General features: G+C 34.2%; 1 protein-coding gene across 4 annotated transcripts in view; it reads left to right on the top strand.

The window, feature by feature from the left end:
• Positions 1-25,787, top strand: part of LOC140432817 (homeotic protein spalt-major-like) — a 407,769-nt gene that overhangs the window by 344,990 nt on the left and 36,992 nt on the right. For 3 of the 4 annotated variants that reach the window (XM_072520938.1, XM_072520936.1, XM_072520939.1), the window contains exons 4-6: positions 9,497-12,351; positions 12,618-12,897; positions 23,538-23,671. In XM_072520938.1, coding sequence (XP_072377039.1) covers positions 9,497-12,351; positions 12,618-12,897; positions 23,538-23,671 — 3,269 coding nt within the window. Of the gene's footprint in view, positions 1-749; positions 846-6,506; positions 6,581-9,496; positions 12,352-12,617; positions 12,898-23,537; positions 23,672-25,787 lie in introns of those variants that run through there. The other variant, XM_072520937.1, reaches the window with a different exon arrangement.

The following is a 25,787-nucleotide window of genomic DNA, read 5'->3' as shown; positions in this document are numbered from 1 at the left end:
AAAATCTAGGTATGTGGTTCAACACAACAAACACAAATCTTTTCAGAGCAGCAGTTTGCAAAATACAGATTGCCATGATGATCGCCAACATCCGAAACAGATAGCCACTACAAGAAGAATAAAGGTGTTATCAGCTTTATCATGAAAGCTGCGGGATCAATATTTTAAAACGGAGTATAGAGCACAAGGTATTATTCGAAGACAAAAAGAGACTTCACATACAGATTAAAAATATGTTCATCATCTAAAATCAGCTATCGTAAGATAAAACAATAATGTTGTGGAATACTTATTAAGTTTAGTATTTCCTTATAATATATTAATATATTTTTTAATCCGTAGCGTAAATGTAATTAAATAAAAAAATTGCCGATAATTACAACTCAGTTACTTGACAGAGATTCACAGCGGTATTTTTTTGTCGCGGCATAATCGGAACAGTTACTTGACCAAATACGGTATCCCCTTCTCTACCAGAGACCTTAACCTGCCAGTTCCTTTATGCGTTATGGATATGGAACCTGGGCGTATCTGAAAGGCGGAGATTATAAGTATGCAACAAGTGTGTTGTATTTATGAATACATGACACCGCCCAACTTGTCATAACCGAGTCCCTGGCTGGTTCTCGGCAGGCAGTTTATCATCTTACGCGCTTGCTCTTATGCTCCCTGATATCAATTTCCCCACCACTTTCATATCTCATTTAATAATATCTCGACCTATACTAATCGAGGTTCCCTCCCGCCGGTTATTATTCAGTCGCTATGTATTCGCTGGAGCAGATGTGCGGGCTCCTTCGACTGCGTTCTCAGTTAGTTTACATGTTTTTACAACAAACGAAAGGGTACACAAAGCTATTACAACCGCCAGTAGTGAAAATGTTTATTCCGTTATATGCGCTTGGTTATTATTAGTGGCTATCACGGTTAATTATATTTTTATTATAAAATTACCTTAAACGGTCACTTATTTAGATATCATAGTGAATAGTGATTACATTACAAGTTGTATACAATTATTTTCTTTTGTTAAGTTTTTTTTACCTGGCATTTGAGACGTATTATATTTTAATTACACGGAATTATTATTTTCTAAATATCTTCAGATAATAATTATTTGTGTTTTATGGACTTGTCTTCAATTTTCCAATACCTATAATATTTTTTAATATTGTGTTCACTTTTAATAAAGTAAATTTAAAATTAGATATAAAATACTTACTGGATATACTTATAATAGGTCTATAGGGTTCGGCAGTAATCGTGAGGTTATCGTGATTGGTGTTCGGTTTTTATAAGGTTCTTATAAAAGTTATACCGTCAAGTAAGTTTAAGGATCAAATATACTGACTAATTTACAAGGTGAGTAAGAATTTGGTTTTAAATGGGCCTTTCTGCAGCTACATAAAAATAATTAGTTCCAAAATAACAATTCCTTTGACAGTAATATTTATTTTTTTCGTTGTTCATCCAGAATTATATTGTCCTACCTTTGAAGCTGACTCTTTATTGATGATATTGTTTGATGTTATATTTTCTTCCTATTTATAAGTATTTTCAAATTTTTAAACCGGGTGATAGAGATTTATTGTTTTCTAAACAATTAAATTGTATCTACATACGCATTCATGGGCTTTTGTACTTAATCGGTTTTTCTGAGGATAAAACTCATAATTTGAAGTATGTTACAGGGTAGAGTTCCTTTCAGGATGAATAAGAATGTATTTTAAAATAGGCCTCTCTGTCGCTAGATAAAAAATATTATTCGAAAATAACAATTATTACTTTGACAGTATTGTGTCTTTTATACGGTTGAATAGCGTTTTTAGATGAATATCTTGGACCTCACCTTGTTCTTATATTCACCTTGATGTGATATTTCCTTCTCACTTCTTTTAAATCACACAATAGCCATTTTTGTTGTTATCTGAACTTTTATATTTGTGAACTGATGTAATCAGTTTTATTAGGTTCCTATACCTACAATTTATAATAACTACCTAGTATTATATATACACAGTGTGAAAAAGAATCTAGTTCACAAAGGTCTATCTACTTTTTGTTAGTAGATTAAAAATTAATATTGAATTCGAAATGCTCGCTTTTTCTAAAAACTTTGTCAATAATGTCTACTTTTTTGTTAATCACCGTTTTTAGATGAATATCTTGTATCTTACCTGGAAATATTCTATTTTGTATATTATTTTTCGCTGCAACCTGTCTCTTTATTAAAAATATTATTTGGTGGTATATTTTCTTCCTATTTGGTTTGTAATTCTGACGAAGACTTGACATCTTATGGGTATAGTAAAAAAATAAAGGCTTCTAGCGTTTCGTTTTTCAAAATAGAAGCTGAGAGTTTTTCGTTATTGAAGAAAACTAAAGAGAGGACATTTCTACTGTTATATCAAAGGTTAAATCTTAAAATTATAAATAAATTTATAATTTATAGTATTATGGGAATGTTTACATTTCACATAATCAAAAACGAGATATATATTTTATCGTATAAGTGGTACAAGCATTGTCAAGGTTCTTTCTTTCCTCCCTCTTGTGTTTTCACTCTCTTTCTTCTTCTTTCTTCCTCTTCAGCTTTCGCCCTTCATCTTTCTTTTTCTTTCATAAGTTTTGTTGAACTTATACAGCGTGCTGCATATAAAAGGCCAATTAGAAATATCTCGAGAACTACAAGTAACTGAATCATGAAAATTGGAATGAAGGGTTTTTGAAGAGTGACCTATTTAATAAAAATATTTTCATCCATTTGCTACTTCCGGTTGTACCGGAAATTGCTTATACCTTCGTTTTTTTATGGGACACCCTGTATATTTTTTAATTATAGAAAAATATACATTATTCTGAACTTTTTTGTTAATACTCCCCTATACCTATTGTTAACCGTTTTTGAGTTATAATGGTTTTTATATGAAAATTACACTTTTCTCCCATGTAGGTATATAAAGTTCAATATTCTCTAACGTAATTTGAATAAAAGTTTAAGTTTCTTATGCACTTATTACCAGATACAGCATTATCGTTTACAGTGTAAAGTTGCCTTTTTATTATACAGGGTGCTGTCAAAATTGGCATAAAACCGGAATCCTAAATTTTCGCCTAATTCCTTTTTTTTTTCAAATGGGACACTCTTTATGTGATTCGTTATTGTAAAAAAGTATGTTTTTCACTATCGATCTGTATTAGTATTACCTATACCTATCTCTTGCAGTTTTCAAATAAGTTAACTTTATACAGTTTTGTCACAAAAGAAATTTTCGTAGACTGTCAATGTTAATCTACAACTTTTATATTGCTAGCCTATGAACTCTTTTAATCAGATTTTCATTAGTAGCTCTTGATATTGATTCTTTGTCTATTTCGTTAAAAGCTTAAAGAACTTTATTTATTATAGTTTTCTTAGTAGTCACAGGTTCAGAGAATATTTTTAACCTTATTTTTAACATATCTCCAAATATAGCAATAAAACATTGACAACGATATCTTGGTGACCAGAGAAACGGATCTTTGTTAGCTATCCGTCTATCGCTAAATATTTCATCAAACAATTTACCGACTGCTCGAATATTGTAAGCCGGTGCTCCATCTTGTTGAAACCAAGCCTCATTAGCCTTAATATTATGTAAAGCGTACAGCGCTGGTACAATTACTTGCCGTAAAATGTTGCAGTACCTGTCTCCGTTTAAATTTTCTTCATAAATCATGAGAGCGACCATATTAATATTTTTTACAGCACAAAAAACATTGAACAAAAAGAATGCTTGAAATGAAATTGAAAAAACAAAGTTCCAAGCAACCGAAAGTAGTAAATAGATGAAAATATTTTCATTAAATAGATCACTCTTTAAAACCCCTTCGTTCCAATTTTCGTGATTCAGTTATCTTTAGTTCTCGAGATATTTCTAATTGGCCGTTTATCTGCCATTGTATAGTATGCCTTCTTGTCACTAGATCAAAACTATTGAATTCGAAATGCCCATGTTTTCTAAAATAACAATTACTTTGTCAATAATATCTACTTTTTCTTTGTTAATCAACGTTTTTATATGAATATCTTTGAACTCACGTAGAAATATTCTATTTTGTGTATTAGCTAACTACGTTACAACCTGGCTCTTTATAGTAGCGCACGTAGAATTTGCCTCTGGGGGGGGGCTTTTGGTTGGTCACCGAAATTTTTTTATGAGGCTACCTCCTTAAAATGTGTGAGTAACAGTGTCGGAATAGGGTCGGGGGGGGGGGGGGTTTAACCCCCCCTGGGTGCGCCACTGGCTTTTTATCCATAATATTGTTTGATGTTATATTTTCTTTATATTAGTTTGTACTTCCGACGAACACTTGACATATTATATATTAAAAAAAAGGCTTCTGGCGTTTCGAATTTTAAATTAAAAGCTAAGAGCTTCGTTATTGAAGAAAATCAAATTTCTACATTCTTACATTTCTATTGTTATTAAAGGTAAAACCTCAAAATTATTACTAAATTTACAATTTCTAGTATTATGTAAATCCTTGTTTCTTTCAAAGCTTGTTTCTTTCCTTTCTTTCTTTTACCTTAGTTTTGTTGAACTTATACAGGTACTTGGTTATATCCAACTCTAGCTTTTATGCGTTGAAATGTTTAAAAACATATCGTACCCTAGACATATTAAACATAAAACAATACTATGGACTTAAAACTAAAATTAATGATTTTTTAATGTCTCTGTGCGTACCTACCTATTACTTATGCAACCAGCAATACACTATAAACATCACTCACTGTTTCATTATTTCTTATGTGATATAACTATTTGATAAAATACTAAATACAATATCTTATGTGATATAACTTCTTTATGTGCCGTCTTCTACCGAAGGTTGGCGACCATCAAACGATAGGTTTCTCTGTTTTGTGCAGAATGTATTATGTTCGCAGCTTCTGTATTTGAAACCATTCTCTCAAGTTTCTCAGCCAGGATTTCTTCTTTCTGTCCAAACTTCTTCTACCTTCAATCTTGCCTTCCACGATAAGCTGTAGCAGACTGTACTTATCATTACGGAACACATGGCCCACGTATGACGCTTTCCTCCTTTTACCAGTTGTTAACAATTCCACCTCTTTACCCATTCGTCTTAATACCTCTGTGTTGGTCACTCTGTCTGTCCAAGGTATTCTCAGTATGCGTTGATACAGCCACATTTCTATAGCCGCTAACTTCTTTATAGTTGCTGCTGTTAACGTCCACCCTTCAACTCCGTAAAGTAGCGTAGAGAGTACGTAGCATTTCGTGGCGCGCCATCGGAGGTTAACGCATAGGTGGCGGTTGCTTAAGAGCTTTCTTATTTTGATGAATTTGGATCTTGCTATTCCAATTCGGATCTTAATCTCTACGTCTGGGTCCCACTTATCATTTACTGTATATCAAAGATATTTAAATCGGTGTACTCTTTCAATACGTTCGGCTTCAATATTCAGGTCGATATGTTATGTTGAATGTTCTTTTTACTGATCACCATAAATTTAGTTTTCTTTCTATTGATCTTTAGTCCAAATTGGTTGCCAGTTGTATTTACTCTATTTAGCATCATCTGTAAATCTTCAATGTTATCGGCCAGTATAACAGTATCATCTGCATATCGAAAATTACTTATTGGTACGCCATTAATCTTGATGCCCTGGTTGTACTCTTCCAGTGCCTCTAGATATATTTATTCCGTGTACAGGTTGAAAAGCAGTGGCGAAAGAATACAGCCCTGTCTAACCCTTCTCGAAATGGTTACGTTTTCACTCACAATATGTCCATTCTTCCTGTGGGCTGTTTGATTCTAATGTAGATTTTTTATAATCTGGATGTCCTTAGTGTCAAGTCCTGTAAGATGTAATAGTTCTATGAGTTTGTCATGTTTGATACAATATCGGATTGTTGCAAATCAAGTTGTATGAGTCAGAACAACTAGTACACATTCAATACTTTTAATAAAAAGCAAAGAAATAGCTGGTCTCCATCATACGAAAACTCCACATAAAATTTTAAACCCAACAGGGAATATGTTGAATCTCTTCAGTTGAATATGTTCTTAATATAAAAAAAAACAGACATTAGTTAAAGACGAAGGACTAGAAATACTAAAGGTAGCAGAACTGGATGTTGTAAAGATGGGCAGAGAACAGAAAAGCTGTTCTTTTTAAAAAGACTCTCTTACACTCTAAAAAGAGTGTAAGACTTTATCCTCTCGCTCTCTACAATTAATAAATAGATCTTATTACAATTAAAAAACTTTCTTGTTACATTTCGAAAGTTTCTTGTCAAATTCAATATATAACGGTTATTTTATAGGAACTGATATAGGAAAACTTATAGTATACAGTTAGCTATACCTATAAGACGCAAATATACATATATTAATATTAACTTTATTTGATTACGTCTTATTCGGATACATTTTCACTACTGGCTCTTTAAAGGTGAGTTTTTGTACAATTCCGGCAATAATACTGAATATTTTAGGAATAATCCAGAAGAATATGATCACATCTACAACATTATCGTTAATTGGCATCGCAGGAAAATTAAAGATGAAGGTAAATAAAAAAATTATGAAATTAGTTTTGTTCTGATTGAAAATAAAAACGTCTGCATTAAGTACTAAATGTTTTCTGGAGTATATTTGGCATGTATATCCTTGGTATATGTCGGTTAGTGTTGCCCAAAATCGGTCTTGGTCTTGTTCTTACGTTTTCGCAAGACCAATACCGCCTAATTTTAGCAAGACCAAGACTGACCGTGCAAGATTTAAGCAAGAACAAGACTAAGCCTACGAGACTCTTGCGTCTTTCAGTTAGGAGTGTCGTTTTAGCGAGTATAGTAGTTCTGGTATATGCTTAGAGACTCTATGAGATGCAAAAAAATATGTAAAAATTTGGAAGACTGGACTTATGCGCATTACGAACAATACCATAAATATACATACTGAATCAAAATATTCATTAAAAGAACACTTGGCACATGCTCAGAGGTCATAATTACAATGTAAAAATAAAATATTTCCCAGCAGACGACTTCTTCGCTCTGAAATTATGTAATTGTCCAAATTTTGAGAATAGCCGCCCTCTAATCATAAAATATTCTTGCATTGCGACGCCGACAGTAATATCGTATCGAAACTTTTTAAAAATATGTCACTTTGCTGATAAAAAATATACTACTAAGGACACCCACTTAATAATTCAATTTTTTCCTATTATAATTCAGTTAGGTGGAATCTAAATAAACAAATCTTTTCGGCCTAGACTAAACATCGTTTCTGCTGAGTGTGCGATGAGATCATTCGGTCACAAAATTTGCTGAAAAAGCGCGGCTAATATTCAAAAGAAACGAGACAAATAATTCATAACAGATTATGTCGGCTATAGTGTAAACAAAACACCAAAATATTTAGAGTAACGAAGTAACGATATAGTTTTCTCGGTTTGCTATTCGGTAGTTACGAATATAAAGTAACTAAATTCATTCCCAATTGAGCTTTCCTTCGAGTCTAATGTAATAATTGTTTTTCATCTAATTCTTGTTGTTCCCGGAGTGACAAGTTTACAATTTGACATGAGGGACGAAGATTCAAATAGTTCTAGTCGGAGTAATGAGAGTTGGAGTTATAGATCTAAAAGACCTAAAAGCAAATTTGATGAGTTTTTCGAAATAATTCATGCATCCCAAATTGCTTTTTGTAAATTGTGCCAGCATAAGAAGGTTGAAATAAAAATGAAAAACAGAAACACGTCAGGTTTAAGCAAGCATCTTATATCTTTCCACAAAATGGAATCACCAATATTTCTTCCTGAAAAACCAAAATTCGGTGGAGATATCACAAGCTTTTTGATAACCGCTGGAAAAAGTGGACATGTAAGAAAAAATATACTTATTACACAATTACATAATATATAATGTACCTACTACTTTATTTTGGCAATGTATTTATTAGGTTACATTTAAATTAATGAGAATACTCATTAATTTAAAATAAATTATTTTGATTATTTACCTAATCTTGCTAAGATTGTTAACTTGTATTGTATTAATACGATGGAAGAAAAACTTCCATAACGCGGTTTACAAACCGCAAAAACAATGCAAAATCTATAATATTGCTTCAACACTAAATTGTTTTTGGTACAATATGAAATAAGTGTATATTCTGTTTTATTCTTTAGATTAATTTAATTGCATGTCATCAATCATAAAGATGCCAAAGAGTTCAGTGACTATCGAAACATAAGCTTAATGTCACATACCTTGAACATTCTGTTGAAAATTATCCACGCCAGAATTCACTCTAAACTGGAGCTGGATATTAGTGACACACAATATGGGTTCCGCAATGGTATGCGAATATCATGGCTTAAGAATCTGAGAGAATGGTTTGGATGCAGCTCAAAACAAGTATTTAGAGCTACTGCCTCAAAAATTGAAATAGCTATTATAATTGCCAACCTCCGTAGCGGAGATGGCTGAAGAACCTGAAGAAGAAGAATCATAAAGATTGGTAGTCATATGATAGCATAGGTAGTCATAATTATAGCATTATAAATTCTTTTTAATTTCTTATTTTTTTGATGCTACCCAAAAATCGGTCACTTATATATCTGCAAAAATTACTGAAAATTATACACCTTGGACCAACATTCCATTTTCTTTCAGGCTACATTGCTATTATATATCCGTAACATCATCAAATGAGTTACAGAGCTGAAAAAATAAACATATTTACTGATATTCAGGCAATATTGATGGAAAAAATCATAAATCATTTAAGGAAATAACTAGCAAACTTGCTCGCAAAACAAACCTCTAGGGTCTAGGGAAACATTTGAAAGTTCAGAGTCATTATTGGCATATGATGCGGTAAGGAGTATGATCACATGTGGCTAGAAAAAGTCAAACAAGAAATGAAGAGTCATACAGGAGCTAATCTGTATGAAGTAAAATACTGGAAATATTCAAAACAACCGTTAATCTAGCCTCAAGAATCTCAGTAAACACGGAAGCTTTATCGAGAAGAGAGAAGTTGCTCTTGGTAAACAGGAGGGCATATGCAGTTCCAGAGCAAGTTAAAAAAGCAAATAAAATGTTGGAAAATATAAATGTTAATAATATTAGAATATGTTTTTTATCTCCACTGTCATATTTCTTATTTTTAGTAATACAATATGGGAAACATAGATAAAATGTTTAATTATTATATACTTTGTGATTTGTGATTGATATTTTATTTACTCTTTACTCCCACTAATCGCTAGTAGAAAGATCCGGCAACGCCGTACCGAAGTAAATATATAAAATTTTAGTAGCTGGGATATTCAGTAAAATTCTACATAAATCTTTGCAGAGGTCTGTAGAGTTTTTGACAACCTAATAATATTTTTCAGCCCCATCTACTTTTCTGTTTAATTACTATTAAATTAAAGATTTTTAATGAATTCTTTTAATTGTGTGTACTTTAGTTTCAGATACACCATGTATCGACGTTCCTACTATACCGGAAGTACTTCCAGAAGTCCTCATGTGCCAGCGCTGCCAAGAACAATTCACAGAAGTTCAAGATTACGTCACGCACAAGGAAGAATGTGACAAAAAGGCTATTAAACACGATGACCCAGCACATTCCGATCCGGAGGATATGGTGGTATCAGAAGACGACGATGATGATGAAGAAACAGGCGGTAAAAGATTAGAGCGAATGAGACGGAACAGACAAGACGCTGCGAATAATAACAGCGTCGAAGAGAATTCACCAGATGACGATAGTCAAAGATTGGAATTTCCGTTTCCTATACCAGCTGCTGCTCCTGGACATGTTACGCTGGAAGCATTACAAAATACCAAAGTTGCTGTAGCTCAGTTCGCAGCTACCGCTATGGCCAATAACGCTGATAATGAAGCAGCTTTACAGGAACTGGCAGTATTACAGTCAACATTGTTCACTTTACAACATCAACAAGTGCTTCAGTTGCAATTAATAAACCAGTTGCAACAGCAATTGCAAATAGATAGACGTAAAGAAGAAGAAGAAGCTACTGCAGGGTCACCAGCACCTTCCGATAATGAAGTAGAGAATACTCAAGTAGAATCGCCGCCTCCTGCTCCTCAAGCGCTACCTGTATCACGAGAACCCACGCCGGCTTCTCTACCTCCTCCTATGCCACCGAATATTCAGCCGTCACCAGCTGTAGAGCCACCAATGCCTGAAATTAAAACTCCGACGTCGTTGCCTATGCAAATTCAACCTCCAATGTGTTCTATATCTTCGTCTTTAGCATCGACTATTATAACACATAATGACGAACAATTATTAGAAGAACCAAATACATTAGAGATGTTACAAAAGAGAGCACAAGAAGTATTAGACAGTGCCAGTCAAGGATTGCTAGCCACCAACTTAGCAGACGAGTTAGCTTTTAGAAGAAGTAAAGGATCCATGTCTCCTTATGATTCTAAAGGAAGGAATGAGCCGTTTTTCAAACATCGGTGCAGATACTGCGGTAAAGTCTTTGGTTCCGATTCAGCATTACAGATACATATCCGTTCTCATACAGGTGAACGACCTTACAAATGCAACGTTTGCGGAAGTCGATTTACAACGAAAGGAAATCTAAAAGTACATTTTCAACGGCACAGTCAAAAGTTTCCTCATATCAAAATGAATCCTAACCCAGTACCCGAGCATTTAGACAAATATCATCCTCCATTATTGGCACAACTTGGACAACAATCGTCGTTATCTCCTGGAGGGCCACCACATCCACCACATTTAGGATTTCCAGGAGGTCCACATTTTCCACCTACATCTTTACCTCTATTTAGGCCGCAAGGTCCTCCTCCACCAGATATTCTAGGAAATCGATTGCCGCCTTCACCACATAGACTCTTAGATCCTCCTCCTCGATTATTTCCTCCACACCCACTTTTTCTTAAACGAGAAGAACAGGAAACGCCGGCAGACTTAAGCAAACCTCCGAGATCACCTTCCCCAACTGAAGATAAAGTTCATATGCCTGAACCTGAAGAAAATAAAGATCGTGAGCCAATGGAAGAGAGTAAGCCACTGGTTAGCACTCCTCAAGTCACACCAAAACAAGAAAATAATTTTATTGAAAATGAACATGAACATGAGCATGAACGGTATTCGTCTTCTATAGCTTATGATGAATGTAGTAATAGTAGTAAATATTCTAATGAAGATTTATTAGAACAGAGAAGTCCTGGAGGGGAACCTTCTGAGAATATTCAAGACGAACCTGAAAACTTATCTAGTAGACATAATTCAATAACAGGTCCTTTAAGCATATCAACCGGACAAAGATTACCTGCAAACTTTTCATTTGGACATACTAGCTCTCCACCTAGCAGTACGTCTTCTGGTAGTTTAGGCCACTTTCCCTCGAATATTTTACCAGATATCACTAAAGATCCATCTCTTTACACGAACCTATTACCTAGACCGGGTAGCAATGATAACTCTTGGGAGAGTTTAATTGAAGTGACGAAAACTTCAGAAACTAGTAAACTTCAACAATTAGTAGATAATATAGAACACAAATTGTCGGATCCTAATCAGTGTGTAATATGTCATAGGGTTTTGTCCTGTAAAAGTGCCCTGCAAATGCACTACAGAACTCATACTGGTGAAAGACCGTTTAGGTGTAAAATATGTGGCCGAGCCTTTACAACTAAAGGAAATTTGAAAACTCATATGGGTGTCCATCGAGCTAAGCCTCCAATGCGCGTATTACATCAGTGCCCCGTGTGCCACAAGAAGTTCACCAACGCATTGGTTCTACAACAACATATCCGCCTGCATACCGGAGAACCAACTGACCTCACTCCGGAGCAGATCCAAGCAGCAGAAATCAAAGACTTTCCTTCCCCCGGTGGCTTTCCCAGCCTACCGAATTCCATTCATCCATTCCTTAGCCAAGGGTTTGCCGCTCCCGGTCTTTCGCCCATAAGCGGCTTACCTATGAATATGAGATGTGATCGAGACATCAAGTCAGAGCACGGAAGTATGGACGACGATGACGATGATGATGACGACGATGCGATGAGTTCTTTAGATAACCAACACATGCCACCATTTTCTTCTTCGCCATCGGATATACAAAACACTGGCATGCCTGTGAATACCATAGCTTCCCAGTTTTCTGGAAGTGGACTAAGTTGTTCTGCGGAGGACTTATGTTCAAATCGTACCACAACACCACCACCCATTCAAAACGGCGATAAGTCTCCTAGTCAATCTGGGGTTACTAGTCCTGGGAGTGCTGAATTGAGGTCCTCGCCAAATCATACTCCCGTCCAGGTACGTTATTTTTTTTGTAATATTTTTAACGTGTCAGTTTATATCACTTAACAGTTACCACCATATTTAGCAGCATTTTCGTTAAATTATCCCCATTAAAATGGGCATTTTAAAGTCCATAGTATCATTTATCAGCTGATTTGTATTGATTTTTGAAATTCTCTTGCTGTACTATATATTAATTACTTTTCACGTATTGGGAAACTTACATTTAACTCTTATAATTAGAGCTTTTTAAAAAATACTAAAAGTTTTCTTGTACACAGATTCCACGTCCTCCATCATCACAACAGGCCTGCAGTCCAGCACCATCCGACAATTCGGTAGGAGCTTTAGACCTCACACCAAGAAGCCAACCTGCCAATACAAGTCCTGGACCTTCTACGCCAAGTGGAACTCCTTCACTTTTTCCTTCGTTTGGACTTTTACCTTCAGGCGGTCAGTCACCTCTCATGACGTCAGCGTTATCGTCGTTGACGTCGTCGGTTTTGACTTCGACATCGTTCAGTCCTTTACGGCTAGCGGTCGGGCCGATTGGTACTTTGGGTAAGTTCTTTTTTTATTTAACGTTAAAATTACCAAAACTAGTTTAAGTATACATAAATCTTTCAAAAATCTGTGACAAATGGACTAGTTTCCATGCCAAACACACTACCATCATCATCATCATCATTAGTTTAAGTATATGATTTTCCAAATCGACGATCCTCTGCTCTTTACGCTATCCTGACATAATATATCCACTTTACGTGGATCACGAGTAACTTAGCATAGGAAAACAAGGAGAACTAGCGTGACAAGATGATTAAAAACATTTTACAAACAGTATCTATAATCATTACACATCTGTTAAAATGTAGAGAAAAGAGCTTAAGCAGAAAACATCTGTTTGTTCTGCTATTTAATATAGAACCAGATATTTCCTAAATAAATTATTGCCAGGTCCATGTATGCAGCCAATCACGAATTTTTCAAAACCATGTTTCAAAAATAAAAAATGAGGTTATACCTTTTTATAAATCGTTTGTATGTAAACAAAAATCAAAATATTTTGATAAAGAGAACTGTCTTTCTATTTAAGAACTCAAGATTTAAACTCATGGATGTATTTTTGGATATTAAAAGCATTTAAATTGTTCCATTTTTTGTGAAATCGTCAAGAGTTTTTTATTTTGGGGTCATATTTAAAACAGAACATAAACATCATGTATTTTTAAATGTTCTTACCATAATAATCCAGTAAGTTTAGTTCCGTACACTAAAAATTGAAAGAGATGTTAGTTTACGTTGCGTCCTGTCATTATTTGCTACTACTATTTTCAAAGTTCCTCGATCCTTTTAGCTTTTTTAAGATATTTATTTTATGACAAATTTTTAAGTACTTTACAAATAATAATTATTGTTAATTACTTTTCATTTTTCACCTGCAATATGTATTTCATCTTCCTTCTCTTTTAATGCCGTGCTCTCATTGAATATTCATTATCATCAGCAAATTACACTTTATCTCTTCTTTTAATATATACTTTCGTTGTAGTTTGTAAAAAACAAACGATAGACAGTGACTGAAGTACATAAAATGAATAAGGTGGCGTTGCTCATGGTCGGCAGAGATGTGGGGTCGTCCTTACGGCAATCTTATCACATAAACAAAAAAATTGGAGAGAAGAAAAATTATGGGATGACAGCTACTAGATAAAACAAAACAAAGAAAAATTATAGAAAATTTGTCAAAAAGGTCACCATCTAGAAAAACTCTAAACCAAAATTTCTTTGTTTTACTATAATTGATTTGACTGTAGACTTTGCGGTTTTTTTTAATAAAAGAATAACTGCTTTCCGGCGAACAAATTGATGAATTACGGACACTGTTTCACCTCTATTCCCATAAACAGGCAAGTGGAACTACTAAGAAACTCAACAAGAAAATTAAAAAAAAAACTTATATGTACATATTTTCACTCCCATCTCTGATGGGCGAACAAAGACAGAAATTTTTCCTGGACCATCAAGGGCTAAACTGGAAATTGTTGATACTGGGACAAACCCCAGAACTCGATGAATAAAGCCAGACTCCGGCTTCTTTAAAAGCTCAACCAGGAATGAATAAAACAATTCTCTTCGATGATAATTCACACAACCTTGGATCTCCAGCCGCATCGACTCGCAATCTTATAAGTTCTACCTAGCGAGCGATTACTTGGACTTGAAGGAATCTGGCAGAGGCATTTGTAAATGACTACAGTCACTTTTAATTCTCTTAGAGAAAGTTTCCAATGTAAATAAACAATTCGATTTTATTTATTCCAATCGACGTTTTTAAGATGCAATTATTACTGAAAAAGCATTTTACTCAAGGCAATTTGAAAACAAAAACTTAAATTTTGTTTATTCTGGTTTGGAAAGTCACTAAAGTGTTTGTCTTCCAATATTTTTTAAAATGCAAATTAAAAATTATACAGGATTGAATTTTAAACAAGTAAATTAAAACTTCACACAGAACGGAATTTAAAAATACTACAACTACGGAAGTTGACACTCATCATAGCCCGTCTTACTTTCCAAACAACTGCTCTAAAGACTTCTTTTGACTTTGACAATGACTTCTGTTGTTGATTAACTTCAATACATCGCTTGATATTTGGTTTGGATTAAGAGATTTATTAGTTTTCATCATATGAGTTACCACTAGCTTGATATTCTTTGACTATCAGGTATTCTCACAAGTTTTCAATTCCAATCAAAGAATTTGTAATGTCAAAAAAACTGACCATAGAAGCAACACAATGTGTTTTTAATTATCATAAAATATTCACGTGCATAACACACCATATCCACATACAAATAACACATAAGCATTTACATCACGCTCAATCAGCAAATCGCTAGACAGCCACACCAGAACTGAGTCACCATACGGTGAGATTTGCGCAGCGAAAACTGTGCTCGCGAATTTACATGTTTAATACCATAGAGTCCAGAGTATGCCCAAGCAAAACTCCAAAGAACTGATAAACTCTGCGGGATTACAGCCTTAATTCGGTATGTCCGCTCTGCTGTACCTTAAACGATCTCGTTCCTACTCGTGGAAATAAAATGGACACCAGACAAAAAGAGATAACCTAGAAGAGGACTTTGAAATGGGTGATTCTTCTAAATCTACAAATAAAAATTTAGACGCAACAAGCAGATATGCGACAAGACTGTTTAGACATAGACAAGCGTGTTTAGAATCTAATTTTAAATGTTTTTATAATGACAGATAAAAGAATTCAATGGATCTGTTTTTATATTAAATATCCTGGATATCCCTAAAGAAGATCTAAATCGTAACCATTAGGTAAATAGATTCAGAGAGCAACTGTTGACTCCCCAGAAATACATTTTATATGAAGTAGAAAGAGTTAGTAACAAGTGACGACATTGGTTACTGAAAAAGAGCAAGGAGGAATGACTTTGGAAACCAACGGGTAGTTTGTTGTGGCTCTATTATCACCGGAAGAAAAATAAAATGAATAGATTGCGTAAAGGGGTGGTACGTCCTATAACATAAAAATATAATGAAAGGACCCGAGTAGAAGAATCTGCTCTTTTGTAATAAGTATTTTAGGAGAACTCCTGCAACAAATCCATCATAGCAAATCACAGGTGAAAGAGCATTTCGCTGTCGACATTGATTCCGTATGCAAATCACTCCAGTTGTTTGAAAGCATGTTCCAGAACTGCCGTAAAGAGTTAGGGAGCTAACGTGTCTTCTTGTTTGATTCCTCTTTTGTTTTTTATGAATTTTGTATCTAAGAACTTAAATAAATTGTATGTTAGACATATACGATATAAAGTTGATACCTGAATATATTCTTAAAAATTGCCAAGACTGTTTTCCAGCTATAATTCATTTTCTTTAATTCTTTAGCTTCTATAAATCTCTACCTTGTAGATTTTGTTGTCTGTTGCTTCCACTAATCTCTAAAAAATCTTCCAAGTGTTTATTCCTTTTCCTTATCTCGAACTCCAGTCTGTAATTTTGTTTATCCAGCATCCTGAGATCAATTTAGAATCCTGAGGATCAATTTTACAACTTGTACATCAATAACACTAAAAAGTATAAAGAATACTACAGAGGAAGTGGCTAAAAACCAGAAACACTAGACAACATTAAATAATCTTCTTAAATATATTCTAAGAGTTTGGAACATATTACGAATTTGACGACGATAGTATATTCAGAATAAGAAGAAGGAACGACGTTATATTGTACAATTTGTATAAAGTCAGAGGCTGGCGTCTTCTTCTTCTTGATGTGCCTACTGCAGCAGCGCGGAAAAGCTGCACAGATGTTGTATTGAACCAGATTCTGAGGTTCTTTAACCAAGATGTTCTTCTTCTTCCTGGACCTCGTTTTCCAAATTTATTTTTCCTTCCAGGATGTCTTCAAGGAGAGCATATCTGGATTCATTTCGCATAATATGTCCGAAGAATTGTAACTTTCGAGATTTGATGGTGGTCAGTACCTCTCGGTTATTATTCATTCTTCTGAGGACCCCCTCATTTGTGACTCGGTCAGTCCACGGGATCTTAAGTATTCTCCTATATAGCCACATCTCAAATGCTTCCAGTTTTCTGCACATATCTTCGTTAGGCTGGCGTAGCTGGGACCCAAAACCAGATATTTATACTATGTTGAGGATCATTTGAGAACGATGAAGATGCTGGAGAAGAAAAGTACAAGAGAGATCTGAATAAAAGTCAAAAGAAAAAGAACATACTCCTCAAAATGCTGACTTTTACCGTATGACTATCGTTCTTTTGGTACAATAAAAGAGTCTTTCTTCAATTTGAACGCATAGATAGAGATTGTTGTTAAGAAATGGTTTCGTATAATGGGATAATGGCATAATGGGATTAATATATGTTAATTGTTATTGTTAATGTTACTAGAGAATATTTTTAAATTTGTTGAAGACAAAGTGGTTTGCAGTTTCTAAAGGCCCAATCATAATGTTGTAGTAATAAAAGTAGTTCATTTAGGGAATAAAAAAATTGAAAACAAATATGGCACATAAAGAAAACAAACCGTTTCCACAATACAATCACAATGTTTCCCTTCTTTTTCCGAACTTATTTTTAATCTCTATTTACTAAAAACTTAAAATATGTTTAGAGTTTTTCTTTTTCGAAGTAGTTAAAGACGCCTGGATTAGCGCCGTATTTTTAAATATTGTTTCCGAAATGTGTCTGAAAATAAACCACAAATGGTTAGTGTATTAATTTTTATAGCCGCACCATTTCAAACAATTATTTAGTTATTCTGAAAACAGTCGTTTAGTTTAACTTATAAAGTCGTAAATTATTTGAAGAAATGTAAACGGACTGTTAAATGACGTAAATATGTTCTAATGTAATACCTGAATCTGCTTTAACTCACTAATTTAGTATTCATTTTATAAATATATGTTTTCTTGAAAAACTATTTTAAATACGATAAAAGCTGGATTTATTTTCAAATAAACATTTTAGAATTCCATTTCTATGACATAACTTCCTTTTTAAGTTTTACTAACGGTTACTAGATGGCGCTAGTGTAGTTTGTCATCAATATATTCCAGGAGTTCTCAAACTTTACCCCGCTATCATACTAACTACACAGGGTGTTTCATTAATAATTGGAAATATTTTAACTGTAGATTCCTGGGCTCAAAATATTAAAGTTTAACCCAATTCACTTATGTGAATGTTGTACTCAGTACATTACGAGTATAACTATTTGACATATTTTTGTCATATTTGGCAAAAAGTGTAGGTACTGTAAACTGTACTGAATTATGTTAAATAAACGTTTGTGGCTACTACCAGAGGCGTACGACAGGGGAAAGTGAATAGTTGACCCCTCCCAAATTCTACACCACCGACGAAATTGTTGTTTTGGCACAATTTTTCGATTTTCCAAAACTTTTTATGTAAATAATATACATTTGTAACGATAAAGTCGTTATTTTTGAGATATTTGAACTTCAAAATGAAGCGGTGCAGTTATTTTGATTAATGTATTAATTATCTGTGTTATCTGTGTTGTTGGGTCATAGGATCGCATTTATTACGCAAATAAAATTATCCATGTCCATATTCAGATGTTGGCCAGCATCATGTTTACAATTTCCTGAAACCTTTCCCTATCGGCTGCTGCGCGAAATAATTCTTCTACTGTGGAACGACACCACCTCTTTTTCTCCACTTTTCCTTGTATTATAAGATTCCTGGCGACAAAGATGGTATTTAGGTTCTTTAATTATATAACCGAAGTATTCTATTTTTCTTCTCTTTATGGTGCTTATGAGCAGACGTTTTCTGAATTCATCATTTTAAAAACATCTTTTTTGGAAGTGTGCGATTCCCACGATATTTTAAGGATCCGTCAATAGCACCACAATTCGAATGCTCCTAATTTGTTTAGCATTGTGGTCTTATGTTTATGTCTCACAACCATATAATATGAAAGACCACACATAACATTTCAGGACCTTCTTGCGAATATGCATCGACAGGATTCTGTTACATAAAACCGGTTTCCAGGTCATAAAAGCCTTACGTGATATTTCGATCCAGGTTATCTCCTCATGAGCCATAATTTATATTTAATCTACTGCCAAGATGTCAAAAATGGTTTATACGTTATATCTCTTCTCCATTAAAAGAAAGCAGATCTTAATCTGGGCGGGCATGTTTTCGACGCTGAAGTACCTGAGGGTCTTAAAAGTGCCCTTGTTTTGGACGATGCCGGAAGGATTATCGCAGGTACCAGATATTAGATATAATTAGGGTTTAATGATGGTCATTGAAATTTCCTTAGTTACTAGTTATTAGTTTGTCAGAGAATAGTGAAAAGTGAACATGGAAATTTCAACGTTAGTAAGTAATCGTGGTAAAATTTTGCTCAAAGTGAACAGTTTTACTTTTTCTCAAGATAAAGTACTAAAATCGGGAGAAACGTATTGGAGGTGCGTAAAACGGTCGTGTAAAGCGAAGATGTTTACGAAAGGGCCAGAAAAGTTAGTGATCCGAAGTAATCTAGAACATAAACATGAGTGTGATATCAAGACGCTTAATAGACAGATTATGCGTAGCAGTGACAAAAGGAAGGCTAAGGATAATTTGACCGAAAGGCCGTCCAAAATAATACATAGTGCGTTGAAAGAAAATGTAGATTGCTTGAGCCACATGTCTGTTAAAGACGTTAATTTAATACGAAATCAAATATACAGTGAACGGCGAATGGCTCAACCGAAACTGCCCAAAAGTAAAGACGAAACTAATGCTGCGGTAAATATTATGAATATCAAATCACTTAAAGACGAGAATTTTATATTTGCGGTTGAACTAAGTTCTAACATTATCATCTTCTCGTGTAACACTAACATGCGTTTTCTGTGCGGCAGTGAAACGATTTATATGGACGGTACATTTAGTTACTGTGCTCAATATTTCAAGCAATTTTTTACCATTACATGTATTTATCAATGGACATTATATACTATTGTGTTATTGTTTACTTCCCGACAAATCGGAACAAACCTATATAAACCTATTTAATGTTTTGAAACGCAAATGTGAAGTAATTGGTCTAAAATTCAATCCAAAAATCATTTTCTCCGATTTTGAAATTGCTATCCACAATGCTGCGCGTTTTGAATTTCCAAATGTGCACATTAAAGGGTGCCGTTTTCATCTTATGCAAGCTTGGTATCGTAATATCGGTGGTTGTGGCTTAATTCGGGAATATAAATTGGCAAACAGTGAAATATCTAAATGGCTGACATATATTTTTGGGCTGCCATTTTTATCTCCCTCAGAAGTCGAAGAATCTTTCATATATGATTTTATGGCTATTCAACCAAAGGATTTCCGACTACTTATTGGACAACTACATTGGCGACCACGCAACATTTCCGTCGGAGATGTGGGCTGCGATGAGTGAGAGTTTACAATTAACAACTAATGCTTGTGAATCGTTCCACTCGCGTTTTAATGATAATTTTTACCATGCTCATCCAAATATTTTCCATTTTATTGATGTTTTAAAAAATTTTCAAACTTAAACTTACATTAAAATTAATAGTGTCTGTAATAGTGAAAGTAATAGACTTAAAGATCCAAAGATCCGTATTTATTTCAAAGTGACAAATAAACCTTATCAAGCTTAATCTCTAGAATTTTATTACCTGACTTTCCATTTACATTTCAATTACACCCAGCGTCCAAATCATGTATGCAGAAACAGGTAATTTTATTTCTCAGTGTCGAATTTTAAATTTAGCGTCCAAATCATGCACGCCCCTTAATCTATATTAATCTTAAACTACCTTTCATTTTGTCATTGAAATGTTAATTTTTAGATCTCTTCGATAACTTTCGTCACTGGTTAGATATACTAATGTCTGGAGATCTTGTAAATTTGCTACAAGAACTTACCCATTCCACCGCACAGAAGAAATACTCGGTTTTCTATAATTCCTTAAAAGTATTTTAAGGAATTATAAGTCTTAAGTCGCTGTATTTGGTGGGCCTGCTCTTCTTTGGTAATATTATAAACAGTAACTCCAACTATCGGGTATTTTTCCTTCGTTGTAAATTAAAAAAAAAAAAGTAGGTAATGTTTCCTCGTCCAAAAGTTTAAGTAGCTCAGCAGAAATTTGATGTGGTCCAAGTGCTTTATTATTTTTAGCTTGCTGTTTTGCTTTTCTGACTTCTGATTTCAGTATACTTGGAACTCTGTGTAACTAGTTGTCATAGGTAGTATTTTTATGTACAGCATTTTCTCGAGAAGCACCGTCAAAAAGGTAACTGATGTATCTCTCCCATTATATCCCAATCATCGTCCAAATAGTGTACACTGATAAACTTGGCCTTTCTTAATCTATTTTTTCCGTATTTGTCTAGTCCTACTTATTCTCACACAATATTGAAACTGCGCCAACTTTTCCATACTTTCGGTTCATTTATAATAATCCTTTTAAGCTTTTTAATCCAACTAATCCTAATTAATCCAATTTTGCGACAGAAGACAGTCATCTACAAAATGTAAATATTCCAAGCGACTGTGTATTCTCTATTAAAGACGCAGTTTCACTAATTTCAATATTGTTTACTGTTATATATTGTTAACTGTTACATTGATAACAGATTACAACAGATGAAGAAAGTTAAAATTTTTTTATTTAATTACAAGACTTTCCTCATTGGTATATCAAACATTACAATGAGCAGACTTTAAGAAAGTATGTGATCTTGGGAACACCCTCTGCAAAGTCAATTGTATGAAAGAATTTCATGTAAAGTTTAATCTCATGTATATCCATTCCTTTTATTAAATTGAGAATCTGATCATTAAAACAGCAGTCTTAAAATCTACCATATCATATCTCCATATCTTCTTCTTCTTCTTCTAATGGCACTACAACCCTTTGTGAGTCATGGCCTGCTTAACAATGTTCTTCCATTCTGCCCTGTCGGATACTTTCCTTCGCCACTGCCTGATGTTCATGGTTTTAAGATCCCTCTCTACGTCGTCTATCTATCTTTTACGGGGCCTTCCTCTTGTTCTGTTTCCTTGGGGCTTCCATCTCTGGACTACTTTTACAGCTCGATTATCTGGCATTATTTCTAGGAGACCAAGCCAGTTTAGTCTTTATGACTTTACAAATCTGACAATATCTGCGCTCTGCATTAGTTTATCTAGCTCGTGGTTCATTTTAATTCTCCACGAACCATCGCTGCATTGGGTTGGTCCAAATATCTTCCTTAGTATTTTGCGCTCAAATATTCTCAGTTGATTTTCACCAGTGGTAGAGAGGGTCCACGTTTCGTATCCATATGTGACCACTGGTCTAATTACTGTTTTGTAGATTCTCAGCTTAGACTCACGATTCAGTAACTTACTTTTCATTAAGTCTTTGTATGCATAAAAGCACTTATTACCGCTAAGAATCCGTGCTTGTATTTCTTGACTGATGTTGTTGTTGTCATTTATTATTGAGCCTAGGTAGGGAAAAATGGAGGCATATTTGTAGGTATGGTTGTCTACCTTCAGATTCTCATGTTCATTCGATTTTGTGCACTCCATATATTTTGTTTTGCTTTCATTTATATATAGACCAAACGTAGCAGCTTCTTTTTTCAGTTCTATAACTTTTTCGCTTAATAGGCGGCTGTATATAATTCCTGATAATATCTTGTAGATGACATTTAAAACTGTTATGCCCCTATAATTTTTGCAGAGTCGTTTGTCTCCCCCTTTGTACATAGGAAGTATGATTCCTACTTTCCAATCTTCTGGGATGACTTCTAGTGTCCATATGCGGTCGATTAGTTTATGGATACGCCTCCATAGCGCATGTCCACCGTTCTTTATCAGTTCCGCAGTTATTCCATCTGTGCCAGGTGCTTTGTTATTTTTTAGATGTTTTATGACGTTTATCGTTTCTTCCAATGTTGGTTGCTTATCTCCATATACATAATTAAAATTCTTTTGACAATCTATAAAAACCATTTACAGCGAGCTTTTGCATTCAGCACCTGTCCTAATTTTTTTTTCTTTCGAAATAAAATCTCGTCAACCTGTCCGTGAAGTAGATCTTGGATTTATGAAACTTTCTTAGGATTTCTTCTACCAAGCGTATTCTAAACTAGATGATAAAACCGTATTGATTGCAGTTCCCATTGATTTTGCTTATCCATTACTGTAACTCTTCTCTAATGCAGCAATATTCTACAATAGTTTCATGCCGTGTGTGTTACTTTCTACCAAAAATAGATTCAAGCCCCACGCAAATATGAATTTGTCAAAAGGATTCCTAAGAAAATTCCTAAAAATATGCTGTCGTCATACTTATTATTAAAAAAAATTCGGGAAAGTTCAAATTAGCTTTTACAGTTTCATCTTCAAATTTTCACAAAATAAAACCCTTGCTTGAGTCATTTGGTCATTATTTTGACGTTCTTCTTAAAAAAATTATCGTCTATAAAGTGAAATAAAATTGACAAAAACATTAAATGAGGGAGCTTTATTAAACTTTTATCATTATTTTAAGCGCCATGTAAAAAAAATGTTTTCTAAAACAGTATGAGTAGTTATCTTTTGTTGACTGGTTTATTACGAACTTTGTGTAATTGTCTAATACTTTTTATCGCAGGACGCGGAAACACCACCTGTAACCTTTGCTTCAAGACCTTCGCCTGCAACTCTGCCCTCGAAATCCACTTCAGAAGCCATACCAAAGAAAGGCCCTTTAAATGCACAGTGTGTGAAAGAGGATTTTCCACAAAGGTAAGTGTTTAAAGTAATTCCTAATTAACATTTATTTTATCGGTAAGTTAAAACTTGTGTCTGTTTTATTAGTATTTTTTGTGTATGTTTTATGAATTTTGTAGGGTTTTTTACTTTGTTTTCTTTTTCTGTTTCTTCGTTATTGAGTTCGTTATCATTTGGCATCTAATTAATAAGTTTTATTTAAATTCATATTCGCCTCACTAATTGTATCATGCAGGTCATATATTTCCATTATTGCTGCATTACATAAAAGAACAATTCCTTTCTTAATGCTTAATGTAAGCTGATTATATGGTGTAGGCAGGAAATTAGAGCAAAAATTCGAACAGTAAAGGCAGGGTCTCAAAAAACTAAAAGTAAGACAACAATATAATACCTAGAATGTGCATTTAAACATATAGTTCCTACTACAGGTAAACTGGTACTTTGATGACCTGATTCATGGGCTTAACTGCAAAGAAATCTAGGTCTAGGGTTTCGCAGATGACGTTATAATAATGATTAGAGAAAATTGCCCAGTACTGTTGCGGATCAGATGTCATGCTCTTCGCTACATAGGAAATTCGCATCTAAAAGAGAACCTCTCTGTGAATCTTCCCAAAACTACATTAGCAGCCTTTACTAATAGCAGAAAGCTTACTGGACTAACTGAGCTGAAATTACTTGGAGAGGAACTAGAAAGGACCATTGAGGTTAAGTATCTAGGGCTAATCCCGAATTCCAAACTCAATTGGAACACTAATTTTACCAATATAACCAACAGGGCTACCCGACTTTTTTAGAACTGTAGATAAAACCTGGGTGTTGAAACTAATGGTAATATACATCAGTTATATGACCGAGAATTACTTATGGTTCAATACTTTGGTGGAAAAAGGGAGTTTTGCAATCTTTTTAGACATCTCTCACCACCCTATAAAGACAAGTGCTTCTAAATATAATAGAAGCCTTTAGTGGTATAGAAATGGCATATTTAGAGGCTATTACAGATAGATCAGTAATCTTTATGACATCCTATACTTGGGGAATCCACGGGTATGACGAACTGATGGGTCTAAAACTGCGCAAGAAAATAACATTTTCTATAACAACAAAAAAAGAAATCAAACTCTGTTCGATTCATAGTTAGATAATTACTCACTTCAGATATTTGGCTATTATCAAATCTTCTTCCAAGAGATCTTTCCATTCCCACTAATTGTTTTATTTCTTATTTATTTAATTTTTTTTTCTTAAATTGTAAGTTGCTGTGATTCATATTTTTCCTCTCTTATGTTGGGTTCTTGGTCTTCTTGTTCTCCATTCCAGGGTTTACCCAGTCCCAAATATTGGCGAAACTTAACAAAAATATTTGTAATCACGAAAATTATCCAAAATCTTAAAACTTACAACCTACAGCTCCAACTTCGAGTCCATTAAGCTTCTTCCTTTCTCAAATTCGACAAAATTGTACACTTACAACTCTACCAAAGAAATTATCTAAAAATTTCAGTTCTTCTTCTTTTTCTTCTTCCTCTTTATAAGTAATTCTGATTGTTCACTGGCGGATTAAAACCTCTATGGAAGGTTGTCACTCCATCTTTTACGCAGTCGTCCGATACTTTTTCTGTCGGTTGGTGAATTATCTCTTGCTATTTTGATGACACAAGTCTCCCCCATTCTGCTTATGTTATTATTCTGGTTATTCCATTCCTTTTTTTATTTAGTATCAATTCATTTATACACTGTACTTTACATTTTCTTCTAACGTCTTCACATCTCTTTTGATCTTTCAGAGTATTTCCTGTAATTCTTCTCTACTCTCAGCTCTGCCGTTTTCAGTAACCTTTATGTTGTGTCTATGTTGGGTCTTATTTTTAAGGCATATGTCATTATTGGTCTTACACAGGCTTTATAAATTCTTGACTTCATCTCAATGTTAATGTATCTGTTTCGCCATATAGTGTTATTAAGGCATCCTGCCAGTCTATTTGCTTTTTGTAATTGATCTCTCACTTCTTTGTCCAGGTCGCCATAGCAGGACAGTGGAATTCCAAGGTATTTTATTTCCAATACTTGTTCAATACTGATGCCATCAATTTCTATTTTATATCTGGTTGGTTGTTTGCTGATT

Source organism: Diabrotica undecimpunctata, chromosome 1 (assembly GCF_040954645.1).
Source record: "Diabrotica undecimpunctata isolate CICGRU chromosome 1, icDiaUnde3, whole genome shotgun sequence".
Lineage (NCBI taxonomy): Eukaryota > Metazoa > Arthropoda > Insecta > Coleoptera > Chrysomelidae > Diabrotica > Diabrotica undecimpunctata.
The sequence above is the reverse complement of the archived record's forward strand: the minus strand, read 5'-3'. Positions and strand labels throughout refer to the sequence as shown.